General features: G+C 42.5%; 1 protein-coding gene across 5 annotated transcripts in view; it reads left to right on the top strand.

Moving 5' to 3' along the window:
* The window catches only part of PPP2R2B (protein phosphatase 2 regulatory subunit Bbeta), a 451980-nt gene that overhangs the window by 23113 nt on the left and 407834 nt on the right, over positions 1 to 21033 (top strand). The window contains exon 1 of one of the 5 annotated variants that reach the window (XM_059417851.1): positions 5859 to 6263. The exons of 2 other annotated variants lie outside the window; for them this stretch is intronic. In XM_059417851.1, the coding sequence (XP_059273834.1) occupies positions 6190 to 6263 (74 nt within the window). In that variant the 5' untranslated portion in view covers positions 5859 to 6189. Of the gene's footprint in view, positions 1 to 5858; positions 6264 to 16116; positions 16216 to 21033 lie in introns of those variants that run through there. 2 more of the 5 variants (XM_059417856.1, XM_059417853.1) reach the window with 2 other exon arrangements.

Below are 21033 nucleotides of genomic sequence, written 5' to 3'. Positions count from 1 at the left end.
CAGGAGGTGGTCTGGAGAAAAACTTGGAGCACCCCAGTCCATAGTGCATCACTCAACAATCTCCCCGTTAATTGCTTTTTTTCTGCAACTGGATGTCACAACCTGGCATGTGGAAATCATCTGGGGAATTTCTTGTCTCTAGGCTCTGTTCTGCCAGACTCCAAGGCCCTTCTCACGTGGCACCTAAAATGGGTCACCTTTATCTTTCTCTCCTCCTGGGCTCCTGGTTTCCCTTTCAGAGATCGCTCTATGCTCGTGGGCCCTCCCTCCAGGCATCTCTGCCAATGCCTTTGAGCCTCCTGTCTCCTTAGAAAGACCCTTCCTTTCTTGGTCGTCTTGCTCTTATCTGTGATGATATTTGCTATATAAGACTCTCAGTCTGCTGATGGGGTTAATTACTGCCAACTATTTATTCACTGTGGCTCCCAGTAAGATAATTGCCTTTTAACGGGCACTTTTTGTAAATAAAGCCTGATGCCCAAGACTGGATCTCTGGCATGGACTTTTGAAGGCTGTGTAATCCCAAAGAACCTTTTCAGACCCCTTCCTTCCATCATAACCCGGTGATGTTGTAATGTGATAGTGTATTAGTCCTTCTTTTTTTTTTTTCTTCTCTCTTTTTTTCTGGAAAATGCCCTCCTTTAGAGCAGGAGTCAGTAAATCACTCCATCACTCACTAATGCCAACAAAATGTTGGACCAAAGCAGTGAGACACATGATTTGGAACAAGAGCATTTGAAAAACTTTCTATAACCCTTACCTTTCAAGCCAAAGCATGAAACAAAATACCTCACTCCTGAGGTTCTCAAAGTTCAATAAGAATCACTTGGACTATTTGCAATGAAGTGGATGGAACTAGAGGGTATTATGCTGAGCAAAATAAGTCAGAGAAAGACAATTATCATATGATCTCTCTGATATGAGGAATTTGAGAGGCATGGCTGGGAGTCGTGTGGGGTAGGGAGGGAAAAAATGAAACAAGTTGGGATCGGGTGGGACACAAAGCATAAGAGACTCTTAATCTCAGGAAACAAACTGAGGGTTGCTGAGTGGTCAGGGGTAGGGATAGGATGGATATTGGGGAGGGTATGTGCTATGGTGAGTGCTTTGAATTGTGTAAGACTGATGACTCACAGACCTGTACCCCTGAAACAAATAATACATTATATGTTAAAAAAAATAAAAAAGAATCACTTGTCATATGGAATATATAGATTCCTTGTCTGTCCTCAGGGAGTCTGAATCAGGGTGTCTGGGTGGGTCAATTGATTAAGTGCCTTCAGTCATGATCCCCGGATACTGAGATGGAGTCCAGCAGTGGGTTCCCTGCTCAGCAGGGAGTCTGCTTCGCTCTCTGCCCCTTCCCTGTTCTCTCTCTCTCTGTCTGTCTCTTTATCTCAAAAATAAAATCTTAAAAAAGAGAGAGAGAGTTTGAATTCATAGGATTGATGGCTCTGAAATCTGTAAGTTCCTTAAGTGAGGCTGGTTTTGATAATGATTATATGCTCTCAGCCTGTTTTCCCATCTATAGAATGGAATGGTTCAGAGAATCAAAGAGGAAAAAAAGATACAAAAGGAATCATCTGAATGAAGAGATTCCACATTAGTTCTTTCTGCCCCCTCTTCCTGCCCATTCTACATCTGCGTGGAGGGGGGATGCACAGGGCTGGCACAGAATCAGTCATTTTAAAGTGGGATTGGGAAAGGCACTTTCCATGGAGGTCAAGAGGTACTGGCTGGACTGGAGCAGCCAGTTTGGAACTTGGGTGCCAGCCTCACTGATCTTTTGTTTCTAATGAAAGAGACAGGTTTTTTTTGGGGGGGGGGGAGTTGCTTAGTTTTTTCACTTTAATTATGGGCAGCATAATCCATGAGTGTTTTCTCACTTGGGAAGTATTTACTAAGTGCCTGCTATTGACTTAGAAGGTATATACTAAATGCCTACTGTTTATTTAAGACTAAATTATGCCAAGCAGAAGCATGTCAATTCATGAATTCCATAACAGCTTTGCCTGAGTAATATATTCCAGCTTTATAATGGGCTCAAATTCATTTCTGCTGTGAAAGACCTCCCCAAAGGAGTCTCAAACATCTTTCAGAAGTTTTCTCCCGTATGTGTTCATTTACCCATCTAGCCATCCATCCATTCATTCACTCCTTCAACTAATAGTTATTGAGTACTCTGTGCCAGGTGCCTGGGGTACAAAGATGAATTAGACATTGAGAGTTCCCTTAGGAAGTTACCAGTCTCATTGTGTAGACAAGATGGGTAGGTAAATGCAATGAGATACTGTGACTCAGGGCTGATGTTACTGCTGCAGACATAGCAAGTAAACTTAGGAAGCACTTATATTTTGCTAAATACTGTACTAAACCCTTCATACCAGCCGTCCTCTTTGGCCTTTACATCATGTGAGATTATTTCTGTTATTATCCCTATTAGCTACATAACGAGGCTTAGATGACAGGTAAGTCAGTTTCAAAGACATGCTTCAACCCTGGCTGTCTAGTTGTGGCACCACTCTCCTCATCACACCTGTTCTGTCCTTGCTCTCAAGTTCCTGTCTGGCCACAGAAGGTCAGAGCAGGTGCACAGCAACTGTAAACATGGCATCAGTAGTAACCGTTGATCACGTGGCCACAAGGCAATGGGTACTTCATGTGCTTATTGTCTCACTCAACCTGAGAAGGCACAAGGAAAACCCTGTCATTGGTCCCATCTTATGGATACAGAAAGCGAAGACTCACAGGTATAAAAGTTTGTGTAGATCTACCCAACTGGTAAATTGAATACATAGGGATTCAAGTTTGGGTCATATTGACTCCAAAGCCCACACGCTTTCCACTCCACTGAATACAGGTCGCAGGTACAATACCACTCAGGAAGACAGCTCCAGATATGCTCTTGTGTCACAAGGCTAAGATGACCCATACAGCCAAACCAGACCACTTAGGCATTGTTTAAACAGCACCTTATTTGGGATGGCCCAGCCTTGCCAGGTGCCTGGGTCTAAGGAAGTGATGCATTATATGACCTTTGAAGGGCTGGACATCCTGTCTCTGCCAATAGTTTGTTATCCTGTCACGATGATCCAAAAGTCAGAAAGCATATTGGTGGAAGGGTCTATTTATATATCATGGCCTGGACAAAGACCATAATTACTTTATGGCTCCAAGCTTTTGCTTCCCTGGAAAGCCCAGTATGTTTCTCCAGTGCTAAGTATATTTGCAAAGAGGAGAAGCAATGAAGGATGAAAAAAATATTCTACCAGATTTCAAGGCACATATTTCTTTTAAAGGAAGTAAATGAATATACAATGTTGTATTAATTTCAGGTATACAACATACTGATTCAACAATTCTATACATTACTTAGTGCTCACCATGGTAAATGTAGTCACCATCTGTCATCATATAATATTTTTTTTTTTTAAGATTTTATTTATTTATCAGAGAGAGAGAAGGGGAGAGAGCAAGCACAGGCAGACAGAATGGCAGGCAGAGGCAGAGGGAGAAGCAGGCTCCCTGCCGAGCAAGGAGCCCGATGCGGGACTTGATCCCAGGACGCTGGGATCATGACCTGAGCCGAAGGCAGCTGCTTAACCAACTGAGCCACCCAGGCGTCCCTGTCATCATATAATATTATTACAATATTACTGACTATATTTCCTCTGCTGTTCTTTTTATCGCTGTGACTTATTTACTTTATAACTAGAAATTTGTACCTCTTCACCCGCCAAAACTACTTCCCCCATCTCCCCACCCACTTCTCTGGTGTCCATCAGTTTGCTCTCTGTATTTAAGAGTCTGTTTGTTTTGATTTGTTAGGTTGTTCTTTAGATTCCACAAATGAGTGAAATCATATGATATTTGTTCTTCTTTATGACTTGTTCCACTTAGCATTATACCTTCTAGGTCCACCCATATTGTTGCACTTGACAAGATTTTATTCTTTTTCATGGCCAAGTAATATTCCATTTCATATATATCTTCCACATCTTATTTATCCATTCATCAATTGATGGGCATTTGGGTTGCTTCCGTATCTTGGTTATTGTAAATAATGCTGCAGTAAACTGAGATGCATATATTATTTTGAAATAGTGTTTTTGTTTTCATTAGGTAAACACCCAGTAGTGGAATTACTGAATCATAAGGCATTTCTATTTTTATTTATTTGAAGAACTTCTGCATTTTCTGCAATGGTTGCACTATTTTACATTCCCATCAACAGTGCACAAGGGTTCCTTTTTCTCCACATCCCACAGATGCTTGTTGTTTCTTGTCTTTTTGGTACCAGCCATTGGAACAGATATGCAGTAGTATCTCACTGTGTTTTTTGACTTGCATATCTCTGCTGATTAATGATATTGAGTATCTATCTCTTCGTGTGTCTGTTGGCCATCTGTATGGGTTTGTTCCTGGGCTGTCTATTCTATTCCATTGATCTATTGGTCTCTTTTTGTGCTGTTACCATACTGTTTTGGCTACTATAGCTTTGTAGTATATCCTGAAATCTGAAATTATGATACCTCTAGCTTTGTTTTTTTCTCAAGACTGCTTTGGCTAAAAAAGAAAAAAGAAAAAAAAAAGACTGCTTTGGCTATTTGAGTTCTTTTGTGTGTGTTTTTTTTTTTTATCGATTTTAGGATTATTTGTTCTAGTTCTGTGGAAAACACTATTGGTATTTTGATAGGGATTGCATTAAATCCGTAGATGGCTTTGGGTAATATGGACATTTTAACTATATTAGGTCTTACAATTCATGATCACAATATGTCTTCCCATTTGTTTGTGTTGTCTTTAATTTCTTTTACAAGTGTCTTAAAATATTCAGAGTGCAGGTGTCTCACTCACCTTCTTAGTTAAATTGATTCCTAGGTATTTAATCCTTTTTAATGCAATTAGAGCAAGACATTTTATATTTTTACATTAAATCAAATTTTAAAATTTGGTGTTAAATCTTATTTTTAAAAATCCCTCTCAGGGCAATATTGGTTTTCTTTTATAGACCATTACATCATTTCCTTGTGTCTCCGAATGCAGCACAAAGGACAGTCACCTTTTCTCTAGCATAGACAATGGTGTCTTTGGCAGAACTTATCAATCCCAAACCGATACCTTGTGCTTGCCTTCTGGTAATAAGGTTTCCAAAATCATTATTATTTGATGGGTCAAAACCAAACCAGTTCCCCCATCCAAATTTATGTGGTGGTTCAAACCGTCTTCAATGAGGGGTATTCTCATTCCCTCTCTTCCTCTTGTGAAATCTGAATGTTTTGGTAAAGTCATGTAATTCTTAGATCGACTTACTTTTTCCATGCCATCAGGGCACACCAGTCGGTGAAGGGTCAGTTTCCTTGGGCTTAGCCTCCGTTCTTGTGTTGTGGCTTTAAATTCTCACAGCAAATAACTCAGAACCAGGTTACCGCCTTGGTGTGACGGCTGGCAGGGGAAAAAAAAAAAAAAAAAAGCCTGTCGTGGAGCACAGAATCTGTCTGTGTTAGCCCTCTGTCACCGGCTACTCACCCCAGCTTTGGGCTTCACCTAAATGATAAATGGTCCTATTGTTTGCGCTTTCGTATTAAAAAACCATAGAGCTAAATCTAGACGAAGCAAGGACAGAGACCCATTTCATTGCACTGTACTTTAATATTCTTGAGACCCATGGCATTACGGGTGGCTCTTTTAACAGCCATCCCTCTCCAGGGTGGAACACTGTGCTGCCTTTGTTTCATCTGATCTTCCAGCTGAAGAAGAGATGGTCACTTATCCTCAGTGCTCCCCTATCCTGCTGGATTTCTCTTGCAGGAGGAGAAACTGACCACACGGGAAAAGGTAGAGGTTTCAGGCAGGGCATTTCAGCGTGTGTTTACAGGCAGGACTGACTTACTCAGCAAATCCTGCTCGGAGAAGCTGCAGCCAATGAAGAGGCTATATCCCGGCTTGCTTGGGGGCTTCTGAGTTTGAGCTGCATGCAGAAATGTAAGGCAGTGCTTCCTGGCGCTGATGGCAAAATGGGCCCCATCTCCAGTTATTCCTCGGGCTTCCCAGCTTTGCAGATCCAGGGGAGAACCTACATAAACATATGGTGATGTAGCCAGCTTTAAAGGCCAAGAGAATCCTTATGGATTCAGGAGACTGGTTTTTTATTTAGATTTTTATTTTTTATTTTTGTTGGAAGATGAAATGCTTCTCTCGTTACCTGCCTTACATCTTCAGACCTCCGAATACCATCCTCTCTTCCAGCTGCCACACGGAAGGTACAGACCAGAGAGGGAGAGTGTCTGGGTGGGTGGGAAAAAGTGGGCTGGTGTATGACTTCCCACAGGCTCTGCTGATACTGCTTTCTGTAGCTAGCAGATGACTGTCGTTCCTGGCAAAAGCTGGTATCTGACAGACTTAGATCTGCTTCTAAAATCAGTCTGTCTTCTGTAAGGAAAGGGACGTATTTTCTAAAGGGCAGGATAATATTGCAAAGGTGATCTCAAAGCTGATCTAGCCGAGTCGGAAAAAAATCAGAAATATTTTGCCTGTTTCCCTTATTCCACTTCAGAAGCAAACAAGTAATCGGAACTCCTGTTAAGGAAGAACATTTTCAGTAGGTGCTGCCACATACCTTTATCCAAGCTCTCTGTTTTGTCACTGTCTGTTTAATAACTTGGTGCATGCCCAAGAAAGCAATTAGCAAAATAGTATTAGCGTACTACATGACTGCGGGGTGTCGGTTGTCGGATTGTTTTGCTTGGAGTCTGGACTTGGGTTGCAGAGCAGGAAGACACTGTTGACTTTCAGCACTCGCTGGAAATGGGGTTCGTGGGGGTCCTAAGTTAATGCCTTATGGCAAGGGTGAGCTGAGCCTCATACAAACAGTCCCCAGTCGCCGGTCCTTTTGGGGATCTCTGCTACCTTCTAACCTATCGCACTCTGCATCTGTGTGTGTGTGTGCGTGTGTACTTTCTGTGTGTGTGTGTGCATGCGTGTGTGTGTGTGTATGTGTGTGTGTGTGTGTGTACCTCGTCAACATTCTGGCAATCCGCCTTCATCCAAATGCTGCAGGTTTCAACGCTTCTGGAGCCAGTAGCCGGTTGTGCATATTCTGTGTGTGATTTGCCCGTTTCTTTTGATCTGCTACATCCTTGAAAAAGAGCAGTTTCAAGAAAAGCGGCTGGCTGGCTGCTTTTCAGCCTGAGGCTTGCCCTACAAGCAGTACTGATTGAAGAGGGCTGGGGCAGTGAGAGGCTGCCTTTACCCTCTGTCCAGCCTCACTCTCTGGAATGGAGCTCGTGAGCAGCCTGTTGCGAAAACCCACCCTTGTTTCTCCTCCTCCTCAGAGTAGGAGCTGGGGATCGTGGCTGTGTAGAGAAAACAAGGGGAGTGTTTATTATTCTGGGAAGTGATTTTCAGTCATTGCCCCCGGAGAAAAGCAAGTAGAAGTTTGGGATAACCCTTGAATTGAGACCAAGGATGATATTTTTCACAGACCTTCATATCTTAAGGATTTTTTTCCATTAGATATTTCCCTTAAAAGTTTTATTGGTGGCTATAGGAGATGACCCACTGAGAAGTCTTTCCTCTTAGAGAGAGAAACTTAATAAGTCTTTATGTGCACTAGGGAGGGATAGGGAATGGCATGGATAGAAATCTCCAGGGAAACTTCCCATATACAAAAGACCTAAACTCATATAGGAAGATGCCTAGATGACTTTTCTATTTCTGATTGGTCCCCCGTCCTCTCCTCCTAGCTTAGATTTTGAGAACCCAAATACGTGGTCTGTTGCTGTTTTGTATATTAATCGAACTAAAGTTCCTACCTCATACAGACGACTACAACCCCCAAGAACTTTCTTGAAGTGTTTTTTAACCAAATTTAACTGTTGTGCTCCATCAAAATGGAAAGCCCGTTTCATTCCCATCAAAACAATTTCTAATTTGCTACCAGGTTTAGGGGGTTGGGGGGGGCAAGGAGACTTGTCTTTTAATCTATTGTGACACTCATAGACAATGGGTAGGGATAATAACACGTGGCAGACATTAACTTTGTGAGTGAGGGGCCAGAGCTGAGTGGGGAAGGCTTGAGTTAAATACCAAGCAAGCAGGGCCAAGTCACTTAATTGCTCTATGCTCAATTTTACCTAAAAAATGGAAATAAAGAGACTTATTCGCAGGATATTGAGAATTCAGTGTGATCATTCTAGTTCTTTAGGAAGCTTGGTACATGATATTTTGCAGTCTCCTGTATTTTCTTAGGCTGTCAAGTTACCCTTTTTTATTACATTATCTTAAGTAATGAAGAGATTCCTCAAACACATCACAGTGTCCCTCAGGAACTAGTTACACTTACTTAGAGTTTGTCTGAGGAGAAATGTATGTGAGAATGGATAGGAGTTTAAGGTTTTATATTGTTAGCTATTAGTTGCCCTGTAGTCTCTTCTAGAAAAGTTATGGTTGCAAACTTCATATTTTATTTAAATGAAGAGGCAGAGAATGAATAATTGGTGTATATCCCTGGGAACATCAAATAAGTAGAAATACCCAAACCATCCCTTTAAGATTAATTCAAGAACAACTCCAAAAGCTTCACCAATTGCTGGGGCACCTGGGTGGCTCCGTTGGTTGAACCCCCAACATTTGATTTGGGCTTAGGTTATCACTTCATGGGCGGTGGGGTTGAGCCTCATGTCTGGATTCTGCACTCAGCGTGGAGTCTGCTTGAGACTCTCTCTCCCTCTTCTCCTGTCCCTCACCCGGTTTGCGTGCTCACTCTCTCACTCTCAAATACATAAATGAATACAATCTTTAAAAAGAAAAAAGCTTCAGCAATTGCTGGGGTTCTTAGAGGGTGGAACCATTCTGGTTAAAAGACAGGTCTTCTGCCCAGCTTGTCTCGACATTGTTTTCTCAATACAGAAATATCATGGGCTTTGAATTTTAGCTTTGCCACTTGCCAACTGGGTGAGGTTGTAGTTATTTAACCTCTCAGAGTTCAGTTTCCCATTTGCAAAACATGGATGATGATACGTCATAGGGTGGCCACAAAGAAAGACATTCAGAATGCCACACATGGTGATAATCACAGTAGTAGCAATAATAGCAATAACAGTAATAATAACTGACCTTCACTTCTACTGCACTTACTGTGCCCCAGACATTATCTGAGTGGATGCTATAGTAATGCATTCATAGGTAGAGTAAATCAACAATATGTGGCCACAGATAATAGTTGTTTTTCCTTCCTGCTCTCACTTTCAAAATATTTAAAAAAAAAAAATTGTATTCCCTCCCTCAACCCCCACCCCCCAAACACAAAAATCCTTGCCTTGAAAACCTCTCAATGGTTTCCAATGGCGTAGCAGGCCCCATGTGTTCTGACCCCTGCCTGACTTTCCTGTTTGAGCACATGCCCTCTTGTCTGGTCTCCAGCCACACAACCGTTCTTGGTTCCTCAGGAATCTCCCTCCCACCATAGACTTTTGGGAAGCTTCTCTCTCCCCTAGCCCCATTCCTTGTTAATTCTGGCCTTGGACTCTCAGCTCAAGCCAAGAAGCCCTCCCTGGCCCTCGGGTCATGATGGTCATAGCTCTTAGAGAACCAGGCTGCTTCAGAGCACCTGTCCTAGTCTGTGAACCTGTTCTGTGAATGTCTGTCTTCCTGCTAGACTGAAAGGTTCATGGGAGCAGGACCCACATGTCGTTTTGCCCTCTATTATACCCCCAGCACTAGAACAATGCCAAGTACTTAATAGGCACTCAACAAATTTTTATTGAATGGAATGATGACAAATACCAAGGCTGCTGTGGGGACACATTTTTAAAACACAGGCAAAACACATTCTACAAAGCATTAGCTGCTACAGGAATGCAAGCTGTTTTAACCATTGCTGGTCGGGTGCTTTTCGTAGCCACACTTGAGGGGACTGGTTTTATGACCATGCTCTACTTTACCTTAAAATTAGAACATATGCAGGGGGAAAAGGCCAACTAAATAATGCTGGTGCACAAACAGGGCTTTGAGAGGACAGTTGGATTGTCTTTCCTTCTCTGTGGACCTCATTAGAAGGACACATCACTCCCTCCACCACGGTGGGGAAGCATTCATCCCGCGAACTGTTTCCAGGATTAGAGGCACAGAATCTCAATCACAAGTAAAAAAAAAAAAAAGCATTCCAGACAGGACACAGGACAGAGATAAGAGAACCAGTCAAGTATGAGGAGCCTTGCCTGATATTTTCCAGTGGACCTAATTTGGCACCCAACATGGGAGGGTCTTTTCTAGGCCCTTGAACAGATGAGCAGAGGTATTCTCTCTTCCTGAAGGGACCAGGGTCATGTGCCTTGCCCCAAGACATTTCCTTTCCCTGAGAATTCGCCCTCGTGTTTCCATGCTGTAAAACACTGCTCATCTCTTAAAAGTCAGCTCCAGTTGAGGCTTCCCAGGAAGACTTCCTCAAGAGCTCCAAAGGATGTGCTATTCTGAGTCATGCAAACCATAACAGTTGTGGGAAGAAGGTTCCAGAAGGAGAAGCCAAGCAGCACTACAAGAATCCCTGGCCGTGTGTGCCAGGCTGGGCCAGTATCGTCTCGTTTGCTGCTCACACAATCTCGTCTCCGATGCTGCTCTCTCCATGTTACAGAGGAGGAAAGTGACACACACAGACCGTACTTAGTAAACTCGCAGAGCTAAGACTCAAGTCCAAACTTTCAGAATCAGAAATCAGCGCTCTTAACCCACACCTAATGCATTTCCTCTGGAGTACCAGCATGAGAACAGCCTTTGGATTGGATGGCTCAGGTCTGTTCACATGTTTGTGTCCTGGTGGCCAGGAGAAGCGTGGGCACAGGAATTCTGCCATTTGTCTTTAGGCTCTGAGTCCTGGTTAGCACAGACCCTGACTGGGAGTAGATGGTCAAGGAATGCTTCATAAATAAAACACTGAATGGGAGAGTGACCAGTTTGCCCATGTATCGTTGGTTCTTCTTTGGGAGGAGGAACCCAGAAGCACAATACTTTCCAGAGACCCCCAAAAGCAGGCTTACTGGAAGCCTGTACCCACGTTCAGAAAAATACACATTTTTCTAACTCTTTATCATGTTGTAAATGATAATAAAATAATAACTAAGACATACAATGCTCATTATTTATTTGGCATAATTCCAACATATACATGTTTGTGGACGTAGGGACGGGTGTGTGTATTCCTCATCATAAACCTCTCTGAGGGAAAGTTGTTGTTATCCTCATTTTGTAAATGAGGAAACTAAGACACAGAGAAGTTAGGTAACTTCCCTAAAGTCACACAGCTGTGAAGTGCAAGGATTAGGATTAGAGCCCATGCATTCTGGTTCTGAGGTTCATGCTACAACAGGATTCATTCTTCTCTTTTGTGCCTTTTTACGTATTTATGGAATTCTTGTTTTTCATATTTTTGGAATTCTCTTCTTAGTTCCTTCCACATATGTAAAACCAACCCACTCTTCAGGCCCACATCAAACACACTTCCACCCACAGCTTTCCCTGACTGTTCACTTTCTCAGCTGCATTTAAAGCCTTTCCCACACGTGCACTGTGATTCTCTTATAACATAGAGGTAATATTAGGCCACCTGACCAGGTTATTGTAAGGATTAAGTGAGACAGAATCTTACATTGCTTGACATTGCTTTAGATTAAAATATATAAATATGTAAAAATATATAAATATATAAAAATATAAATATAAATATATATATAAATATAAATATATATATATATATATATATATAAAAATATATTTAAAATATATATATATATATAAATATATATATATATTTTACATTTTCTACACAGTATCTGTTTTGTCCCTGCTTTCATCCAAGGCCAGCCCCATACTGGGGAGCTGGATCCTAGTCCTGACACCAACTCCAGCCCTTCATCCTGCACTTGTCCGCTGTCTGTACCTCATCACTAAGGCTTTTCTCTCTACAGGATTGCTGGTGTGGTTCCCCAACAAACTGTCAGTCACCCTGCTTTAAATACTCATCTCACAGTCCTGTATCCACTTGTAGCTATTGCCCATTCCCTACTCCTCTTTGCAGAAAAATGCCTTGAAAGAGTCATCTATACACAGTTGTCACCTCTCTTCCCATCTCTCTGCCAAAGCTGCTCTTGGGAGAGTCCCCCATTGCCCCCTCACTGATCTGGCCCATCGTTCTCAGCCAGGTTCCTCCTAAGGCAGCTCTCAAGCACCCTTGGCACAGGCAGTCACTGCTTCCTTCCCAAAAGGGTTCCTTGTCTCGGCCTTAGGGCCCAGAGTTCCTCTTCGTTTCCTTCTCTGGCCATGGCCAGGCCGCAAACTTCTGCCTATTCTTCCTCCTCCTCCTCTTGAGCCATAAACACACAAACCCAGGCCAGAGGCTTCTCCTTAACCTGCTCTTTCTCCTAGGTGGCCTCCAGCAACCCGATGGTATGAGACATCGTCTTCTCAACCCGTATCCGCAGCTCCGGCCTCTCACCCCAATTGCAGACCAGTGCCTTGAATGGCCTAACCAGCATTCCCGCTGGGATGCAATAGTGGCCTCCAAACCTGACTCCTCATTCCCCTTGAGAAAAACCTGCTTGTCCAACTTCTTCTCCAGCTTAAGGAACAAGAACTCCAGTTTCTTTGTTACTCCAGCCAGAAAACCTGGAGTCATTCTTTGTTTCTGTTGTTGTCTCATATCTTTCTTCAAGTTCTACAGTGAATCCTCTGGGTCTAACCTCTAAAAATATTCAGAATCCAATTACGTCTTATCAAATCTATCACTTGAATGTTTCTTTACCAGAGAGGCCTTTCCTGGCCTTCCTGCCTAAGATCTCTCTCTTTCTATCTCTCTATCTCTATTGCCCAAGCTCCGCCTCCCCCCAAATCTCTCTGTCTCTGTCTCTCTCTCTTACACACAGACACACACTCCCTAGTTACCTTTACACTGCTTTAGCCCTTCTCTTACTGGACATGTCCTATACCCAGTTACTTACTTGTTGCCCTTCTTTTTGCCTTGTAGAATGTAAGCTACGTAACAGCAGAGTCGGTCTCTGTTTCGTTCACTCCTATATATCTTCAACACCTAGAACAGTTTCTAGCACATAATAAGCACATAATAGATACTTGTTGATTGAATGAATGGGTGTATGAATGAAGGTTTATGTAACCTTTCAGTCATAAAGTAGGGAGAATGGACTCTGAAACCAGATGAACCTGAGTTCCAATCTCACACAGAAAATTACTCACTGGGTAACCTTCATTTACTTAACTGATGTATTTCCTTCTCCAACAATAACATATCAGGGTATTGTTATGAAGGTGAAAAATTTTTTTTTGCAATTTTATAAAAATGCCTGTTAGTATTCAGTGAATGAGACTTAACAGTATTTATTCTGATTTTTTAAATTAAATTAAATTTTCTTTCAGTGTTCCAAGATTCATTGTTTATGCACCACACCCAGTGCTCATGCAGTACGTGCCCTCCTTAATACCCACCACCTTGCTCACAGAAACCCCCCACCCCCCTCCCCTCCAAAACCCTCAGTTTGTTTCTCAGACTCCACAGTCTGTCATGGTTTGTCTTCCCCTCCAGTTTCCCCCAAATCACTTCTCTCCATCTCCCAATGTCCTCCATGTTATTCCTTATGCTCATAAGTGAAACTATATGATAATTGACTCTCTCTGTTTGACTTATTTTACTCAGCATATCTCCTCCAGTCCTATCCACGGTGATACAAAAGTTGGGTATTCATTCTTTCTGATGGAAGCATAATACTCCATTGTATATATGGACCATATCTTCTTTATTCGTTCGTCTGTTGAAGGACATCTTGGCTCTTTCCACAGTTTGGCTACTATGGCCATTGCTGCTATGAACATTGGGGTACAGATGGCCCTTCTTTTTATTACATCTGTATCCTTGGGGTAAATACCCAGTAGTGCAATTGCAGTGTCATAGGGTAGCTCTATTTTTAATTTCTTAAGGAATCTCCACACTGTTTGCCAAAGTGGCTGCCCAACTTGCATTTGCACCAACAGTGTAAGAGGGTTCCCCTTTCTTCACATCCTCTCCAACACTAGTTGTTTACTAGTTGATTTTGGCCATTTTAACTGGTATAAGGTGGTATCTCAATGGGGTTTTGATTTCAGTCCCCTGATGGCTAATGATGATGAACATTTTTTCATGTGTCTGTTAGCCGTCTGTATGTCTTCTTTGGAGAAGTGTCTGTTCATGCCTTCTGCCCATTTTTTGATGTGATATCTGTTTTGCATGTGTTGAGTTAGAGGAGTTCTTTATAGATCTTGGATATCAGCCTTTTGTCTGTAGTGTCATTTGTGAATATTTTCTCCCATTCCTTGGGTTGCCTCTTTGTTTTGTTGACTATTTCCTTTGCTATAAAGAAGTTTTTTATCTTGACAAAGTCCCAAAAGTTCATTTTCACTTTTGTTTCCTTTGTCTTTGGAGACAGGTCTTGAAAGAAGTTGCTGTGACCAATGTCAAAGAGGTTACTGCCTATGTTCTCCTCTAGGATTTTGATAGATTCCTGCCTCACTTTGAGGTCTTTTATCCATTTTGAGTTTGTGTGCGGTATAAGAGAATGGTCAAGTTTCATTCTTCTATACATAGCTGTCCAATTTTCCCAGCACCATTTATTGAAGAGACTTTTTCCCACTGTATATTTTTTCCTGCTTTGTCGAAGATTATTTGCCTATAGAGTTGCAGGTCTACATCTGGGCTCTCTATTCTGTTCCACTGGTCTATGTGTGTATTTTTGTGCCAGTACCATGCTGTCTTGGTGATCACAGCTTTGTAGTAAAGCTTGAAATCCGGCAACATGATGCCCCCAGCTTTTTTTTTTTTTTTCCCAACATTTCCTTAGCAATTCGGGGTCTCTTTTGGTTCCATACAAATTTTAGAATTGTTTGTCCCAGCTCTTTGAAAAATTCCAGTGGAATTTTGATCAGCATGGCATTGAAAGTATAGTTTGCTCTAGGCAGTATAGACATTTTAACAATGTTTATTCTTCCGATCCATGAGCATGGAATGCTCTTCCATCTTTTTGTGCCTTCTTCAGTTTCTTTTGTAAGTGTTCTGTAGTTCCTCGAGTACAGATCCTTTACCTCTTTGGTTAGGTTTATTCTCGGGTATCTTAAGGTCCTTGATGCTATAGTGAATGGAATTGATTCTCTAATTTCCCTTTCTATATTTTCATTGTTAGTGTATAAGAAAGCAACTGATTTCTGTACATTGATTCAAACACCTCAAAGTATAGGGATAGAGAGTACATTCCTCAACTTCATAAAATCTGTCTATGAAAAATCCACAACGAATATCATTCTCAATGGGGAAAAGCTGACAGCCTTCCTTTTGAAATCAGGAACACAACAAGGATGTCCACTCTCGCCACTGTTGTTCAACAACGTACTAGAAGTTCTACCAGCAGCAATCAGACAACAAAAAGAAAAGGTATTCAAATTGGCAAAGAAGTCAAAGTCTCTCTTTTGCAGATGACCTGAGACTTTATATGGAAAAACCAAAAGACTCCACCCCCAAACTGCTAGAACTCATATAGCAATTCAGTAATGTGGCAGCATACAGTATTTCTTCTGTATCTCCTACTGCACTTACCACAGGAATAGTCACATAAAGGTATTCGTAGTGCCATACGGATTGAATCATTTTTGCCTACTTACATAGCTAGCATTGGCGAGGGCTTGTAATTTGCCAGACCCTGTGCTAAATACTTTAGTCACCGCCTCTCATAAATCTCAGGAAAACATCACGATGTCTAGTTGTCCTTATTTTACAGATGAAGTAACCACAAAATGGTATGATAACTTAATGAAAGCCACATGGCAAATATGGAGTAGGTCAGAGTTTTGTACCCAGACTGTTAGATTCTAGAGCCCAGGTTCTTATCCGCTCCATAATATACCGGATTTTACAATACAATGCATAAATACAACATTTTAAACATTGTTCTCAGCACATGGAAATTTAAAAGATGTAAAGGACTCATCAGTATTTTAAGAAGTTACTGTCTGGTGGGGGAGAGGAAGGCATGCATACACAACTCTAACAAGGGATTTTTAACCTGATTAGGCATGAGAATCAACTGTGGCAAATGAACAGGGACATCTCCACCATGTCCCAGATTAATGAATCAGATTACCTGGAAGGGAGCCCCAGGAATCCTAGTTTTAAAAGATCCTCAGGTAAATCTTTTCTTTTCTTTCTTTCTTTCTTTCTTTCTTTTTGGTTTTTTTCTTGTTTGTTTGTTTTTTGAAGATTTTTTATTTGTTTGACACGGGGTAGGGGAGAGAGAGAGAGCAAAAGCAGGGGAACAGGAGGCAGAGAGAGAGGGAGAAGCAGGCTCCTTGCTGAAACAGGGAGCCTGACGGGGGGCTCAATCCTAGGAGGCCAGCATCATGACCTGAGCAGAAGGCACTCACTTAACCGACTAAGCCACACAGGCACCCCTACCCTTGTGAATCCTATGAACAGTCAGAACTGGCAACCTGAGTCTATGAGAAACAATGGTTAGGGCTGAGGAATATATTCGAAGGGAGGAGCTTTGGGAGAAAGAGATCTATCAGTTGTGGGTCCCTTTGAAATGACAGAGTAAGATCCTGCTGCTAAGAAGAGATCGCCTTTGGTTAAGGTGCCTGACGTCTGGCAGATAAGTAGCTGTCCTGGGAAGATTCAAGGTCAGTGTCACTCATTTACACATTCTGTGGAACTTCACTGAGCTTTTGTCTGCTCCATGGTAACTATGGATTTGCTTTAAGAGTGTCTATTTGGGTACCAGCTAAAACATTCAGTTTTAATAAAACTTATTCAGCCCAAGTCATTCAGTTTCTTGGGCTTTAGTTTTGTCCTCTTCATAAAGGAGAATAAAAATTATGCCCTTATTGAGGAGTTGCTTTAGTGAGTAAACATGATAATTCATACACAGCATACAGCGTGCTATCCAGTGCATATGAAGAGCTCAATGAGAGCTGTTACTCTGAATGGGATTCATATTAGTGGAGGCCTCAGAAGTCAGCTTTGCCCTGAGTAGTTTGATGCAATGCGGTGATGGAAAGAATCCTAGGCCAGTGGTCCAGAGACACGTATGTTCTGGTCTTCTCTAGACATTGATGTCCCTTGATAAACTGCCTAATCCTGCTGCGCCTCGGAGTCAAACTGCAACATAATAAAACATGGTAGCATTGGTGTGAGACTAAGTGACAGTGCTTTGTGAAGTACGTCCCCCTCTTGAGCTACCCATATTAAATCAGAAGCCCGGAATGGTAACTGATTTCTAGGAGTTCCTGATAAATTCGTAAGGAATTCAGCAGCTGATAAGAAATGTGGAGGACAGAGAATAATGTTGAGTAAAAGCCAACTGGGAGTCAGGCGCTCTCCAGGCCGTTATTTTCATGGGGAGATAATTATCACAATAATCGAGTGTGCCAATAGGCACGTTTTGCCAGTGAAGATCCTGGGAGAGGACTGGTGAGGTGAGCCATCCAGTTGGAACAGACCTGGGCTTTGGAATCAGTTAAATGAGAGTTCCAAATATGACTAAAGGTATTTATCCTCTGAGTCTCTGTTTTCTCAAGGGTAAAATAGAAGGAATTAGGTTTCCTTTTCAGGTCTATTGTAAGGACTAAAGACATTGAGTGAAGCGTGCTTGACAGCCACTGAGTAGAGATGGTCCCTGTACTTACTGTGACAGTTTCTTTGTTCCAAGCTGGTCTGAGGGCACATCATTGGTTCCTCCCACACCATCATGTTCTCATCCAAAGGGAAAAAAAAAAAAAGTTCGGTTTTGAATTCTTTAGTTCTTTCAACCTTCATCACCTTTGCTGCTTGTGTGTCATGAACACTGGACAGCACGGTTCTGATGTGTGTTTGCGAATTCAGTTTGTCTTTAGTACTTGTGCCCCAAGGCAATTCCTTCCTTTGGACTCAGTTTTCTAAATTGAATAGAGAAATCACCAGTGGTGAAATCATCACCATCGTTAGAGAGACTGGCCCATTAGTTTTCTGAGTCATTGTTTCTTCCCTGGCAGATGGAGCTGGGAGAAAAGATGGGCCACGATGGCCAAAGCCTTTATCTTTCCAAGTAGCTGCAAAAGCACAATTAGTAGGAGAAGCAAACAAAAGGCAAATGGATACCTGACTTCAAAGATATGCATGAAAGGCTGCTCTGCACCCTATGGTTGACACATGGGAATGTCCCTTACCTAGAAATTGTAGGAGCAAATTGAATGGTCAGTGAACCTCCTTGCAAGAGAAATTAGTTGTTAATTCCAAAATTACAAGCATATGCATAAAGAGCCTCTCTCTTTTAAATCAGAGATGGGCTAGGCAGTGGGTTCACAAGGGATAAACATACATATGGTTCCGACCCTACTGGAACACCGAATCATCAGGTTACTGTTAACTGTGGCAAATGTACTTGTGGCAAGGACGTAGAGAGAGATGGTCTAACAGGGTTCTAGACTGCCCAGAAAGAGGAGGACATCTTCCCTGAAGAGCTGAGATCTGAAGGAGAAATACGACTTATATATAGGTGGAATGAGAGAGAATTTTCCAGGGAAAGGAGACCATGTTTGAGAGGCTCTGTTACGAGAGGGTCATTGGTGAATGTGAGATTCTTAAGGAAGGTCGGTGTGATAGGCACGAGGAGACCCAGCAATAGAACAGTGAAGAAATAGGTCCTAGAGTGGTGGGTTCTGCACACCTCTCTGATGGCAATTACAGCTTTGACTCAAAGAGCAACTGGAAATTACTGAAGGGTATGAATCTGGGGGCGGAAGAAAGTCCATATATGCAACATGAGAAGATTCATCTGACTGCTGGCAGACTAGAAGGGCTAAGCAGTGGGTGGATCCACCTCGGGGAGTCGGCCGCTAAATGTCCTTGTCCTTGCATTTCAGGGGAATGGGTTGATGACAGTCTGTATGCCCCAGATTCCTTAAGGTGCATTTGGCATCTGAATCCAGTGCAGAAACCTGTCCATTGTCTTGACATCCAGCCCAAAAAAGTTTCTTCTCAATGAGCAGTGGCAGGAATATGCTATGCTCTGTTCTGAAGAGGCAGTAAACATTCCCAGCACTGAAAAATAGACCGAGTGTGCTCTGCCAGACACAACACTCGCGAAGCATGATATTTAGAAGGAAGAGAAAGTCTGTGTTGGGACCAAACCACTAAAGATGTTTTCATATCATGTTTGTTCAGCACAAAAATGGCTGCTCTATCAAAGCTTCTAGATAGAATAGTAATAGTACATCTGCCCAGCTGTGTATAATCATGTAGACACAGCAAAGTGACCTTCTCAAGTCAGTCTCCTGGGCAAGTGTTAGGAAGCCCTGTTCTACCTTCGTTATTAATTCATTTTCTCATGGTCCTATACCCAAGATGGGGGAATGTCTAAGCATGTGGGTAAAAGCCTCCAATGTGAAAATACTGCAGGAAAGCAGCAGGTAGCACATTAACCAAAAAGGAGTGATAATGGCTGTCGGGAAACTGTGTGTTGGAGCCCTAAAGGAAATACAGTCTAGTTAAAAAAAAAAAAAGAAAAAGATAGTAAGCAAGGAAAACAAAGTCAGGCCCAACTCTTAGGCCACCTGTTTCCATCCCATTAGAAAGAATCCTAGAACATCTGTTTGGGAGCAGGCCTCTGAAACAGTCTGGCCTTCCTGGGATCCCTGAGTCTTGAACAGCACTTCTGACTCAGAGAACTGGAGAATTCACTTCCTGCCAAAGATGACCCTTTTGCTTCAGGACACTGCTGACTGTCTCTAGATCTTTAAGTTGAGCTGGACTCTGTTTCTTAGAATTGTTGCAGTCAATTTCTTCTCAAATCACAAATCTTTTCCTCATGATAGTTGTACTTTATGAGGATGATTTTTGTACCGTGTGCAGGCTTAAGATTCCAATTTGCTACAAGTAGCCTCCTGACTTTACCTACAGTCATGGTCATAACATGGAGCTTTGAAGAGCTTTATCCTGTTCTAAGTGTTTTCGTGTATTAGCTCATTTAGTTGTGATAACAGCGAAGAGGAAACTTCTACTATGCCCATTTTACAGATACAGAAACTGAGGTCAGAAAAGCAAATAACCTGCCCGAAGTCATTCAGTTAGCAAGCAGCAGAGAGGTAGGACCTGACCCCAGGTAGGCTGGCCCCGGAGCCTGTGGTGCAGGGAAAAGCACAGGCTTTGCTCCCACTGTCTCACCTTTGAATCCAAGTTCCAACACTTCCTGTGACCACTTGCTTCAGATTAAGCCTCCATTTCTTCATCCATGAGATGGGGAACCAGGACCCCTACCTCCGTGCCATTGCAGGAGTACAGAAAATAATGTCTTCCTTGCCCACCCTGCCTTCACACGACAGGCTGATAGAATCAGTAAATGTGTGACTATGTGCATGAAGACTCTCTGGGGTCAGCCTTCCCTAGCAAAGCTTTCTTATTCTTTGCCCCAGTTCTCAAGTGAAATACCCATTTTAGGTGTCCTTCAGGCAGTCAGCCAGAAACAGGGCATCCCAGCACAAGATGGGAATGAAAACAAAATTATACTATAGCATCACCACAGATCATTGCTCCACCCCCCCCCCCCCCCCCGTCCAGACTCGAGAGCACTGGGCACCCTAGAGATAAAGTTGACATGCTCCAACAAAGTGGCCTTTCAGATTATGGAATGTCCCTGTTCGAAGCCCATTTCTATGAATGGCTTCCTATTTTACCCAGTGAACTCTGATGTCTTCCAGTGGCCTACAAGGCCTAAGAGATCTGCACCCTGATGACCTCCTGTTACCTCCCCCTTCACTGAGCCCACAACCAGCCTCACTGACCTGCTTGCTCTTCCTCCAGCAGCCCAAGCATGTTCCCTCTCCAGGATCTTGTACTTGTCCCCTCTGCCTGGAGTGTTCGTCTCCCAACCCCATGGTTCTTTCCCTCACTTTTTGTATGTCTTTGCACAAATACCACCCTTCAAATGGGCCTTCTTGCCTACCTGATCTACACCTCCCAAGCACTTACCC

This window comes from Mustela nigripes, chromosome 12 (assembly GCF_022355385.1).
Source record: "Mustela nigripes isolate SB6536 chromosome 12, MUSNIG.SB6536, whole genome shotgun sequence".
NCBI lineage: Eukaryota > Metazoa > Chordata > Mammalia > Carnivora > Mustelidae > Mustela > Mustela nigripes.
Note: the sequence above shows the minus strand (reverse complement) of the source record. Positions and strands in the feature narration are given on the sequence as shown.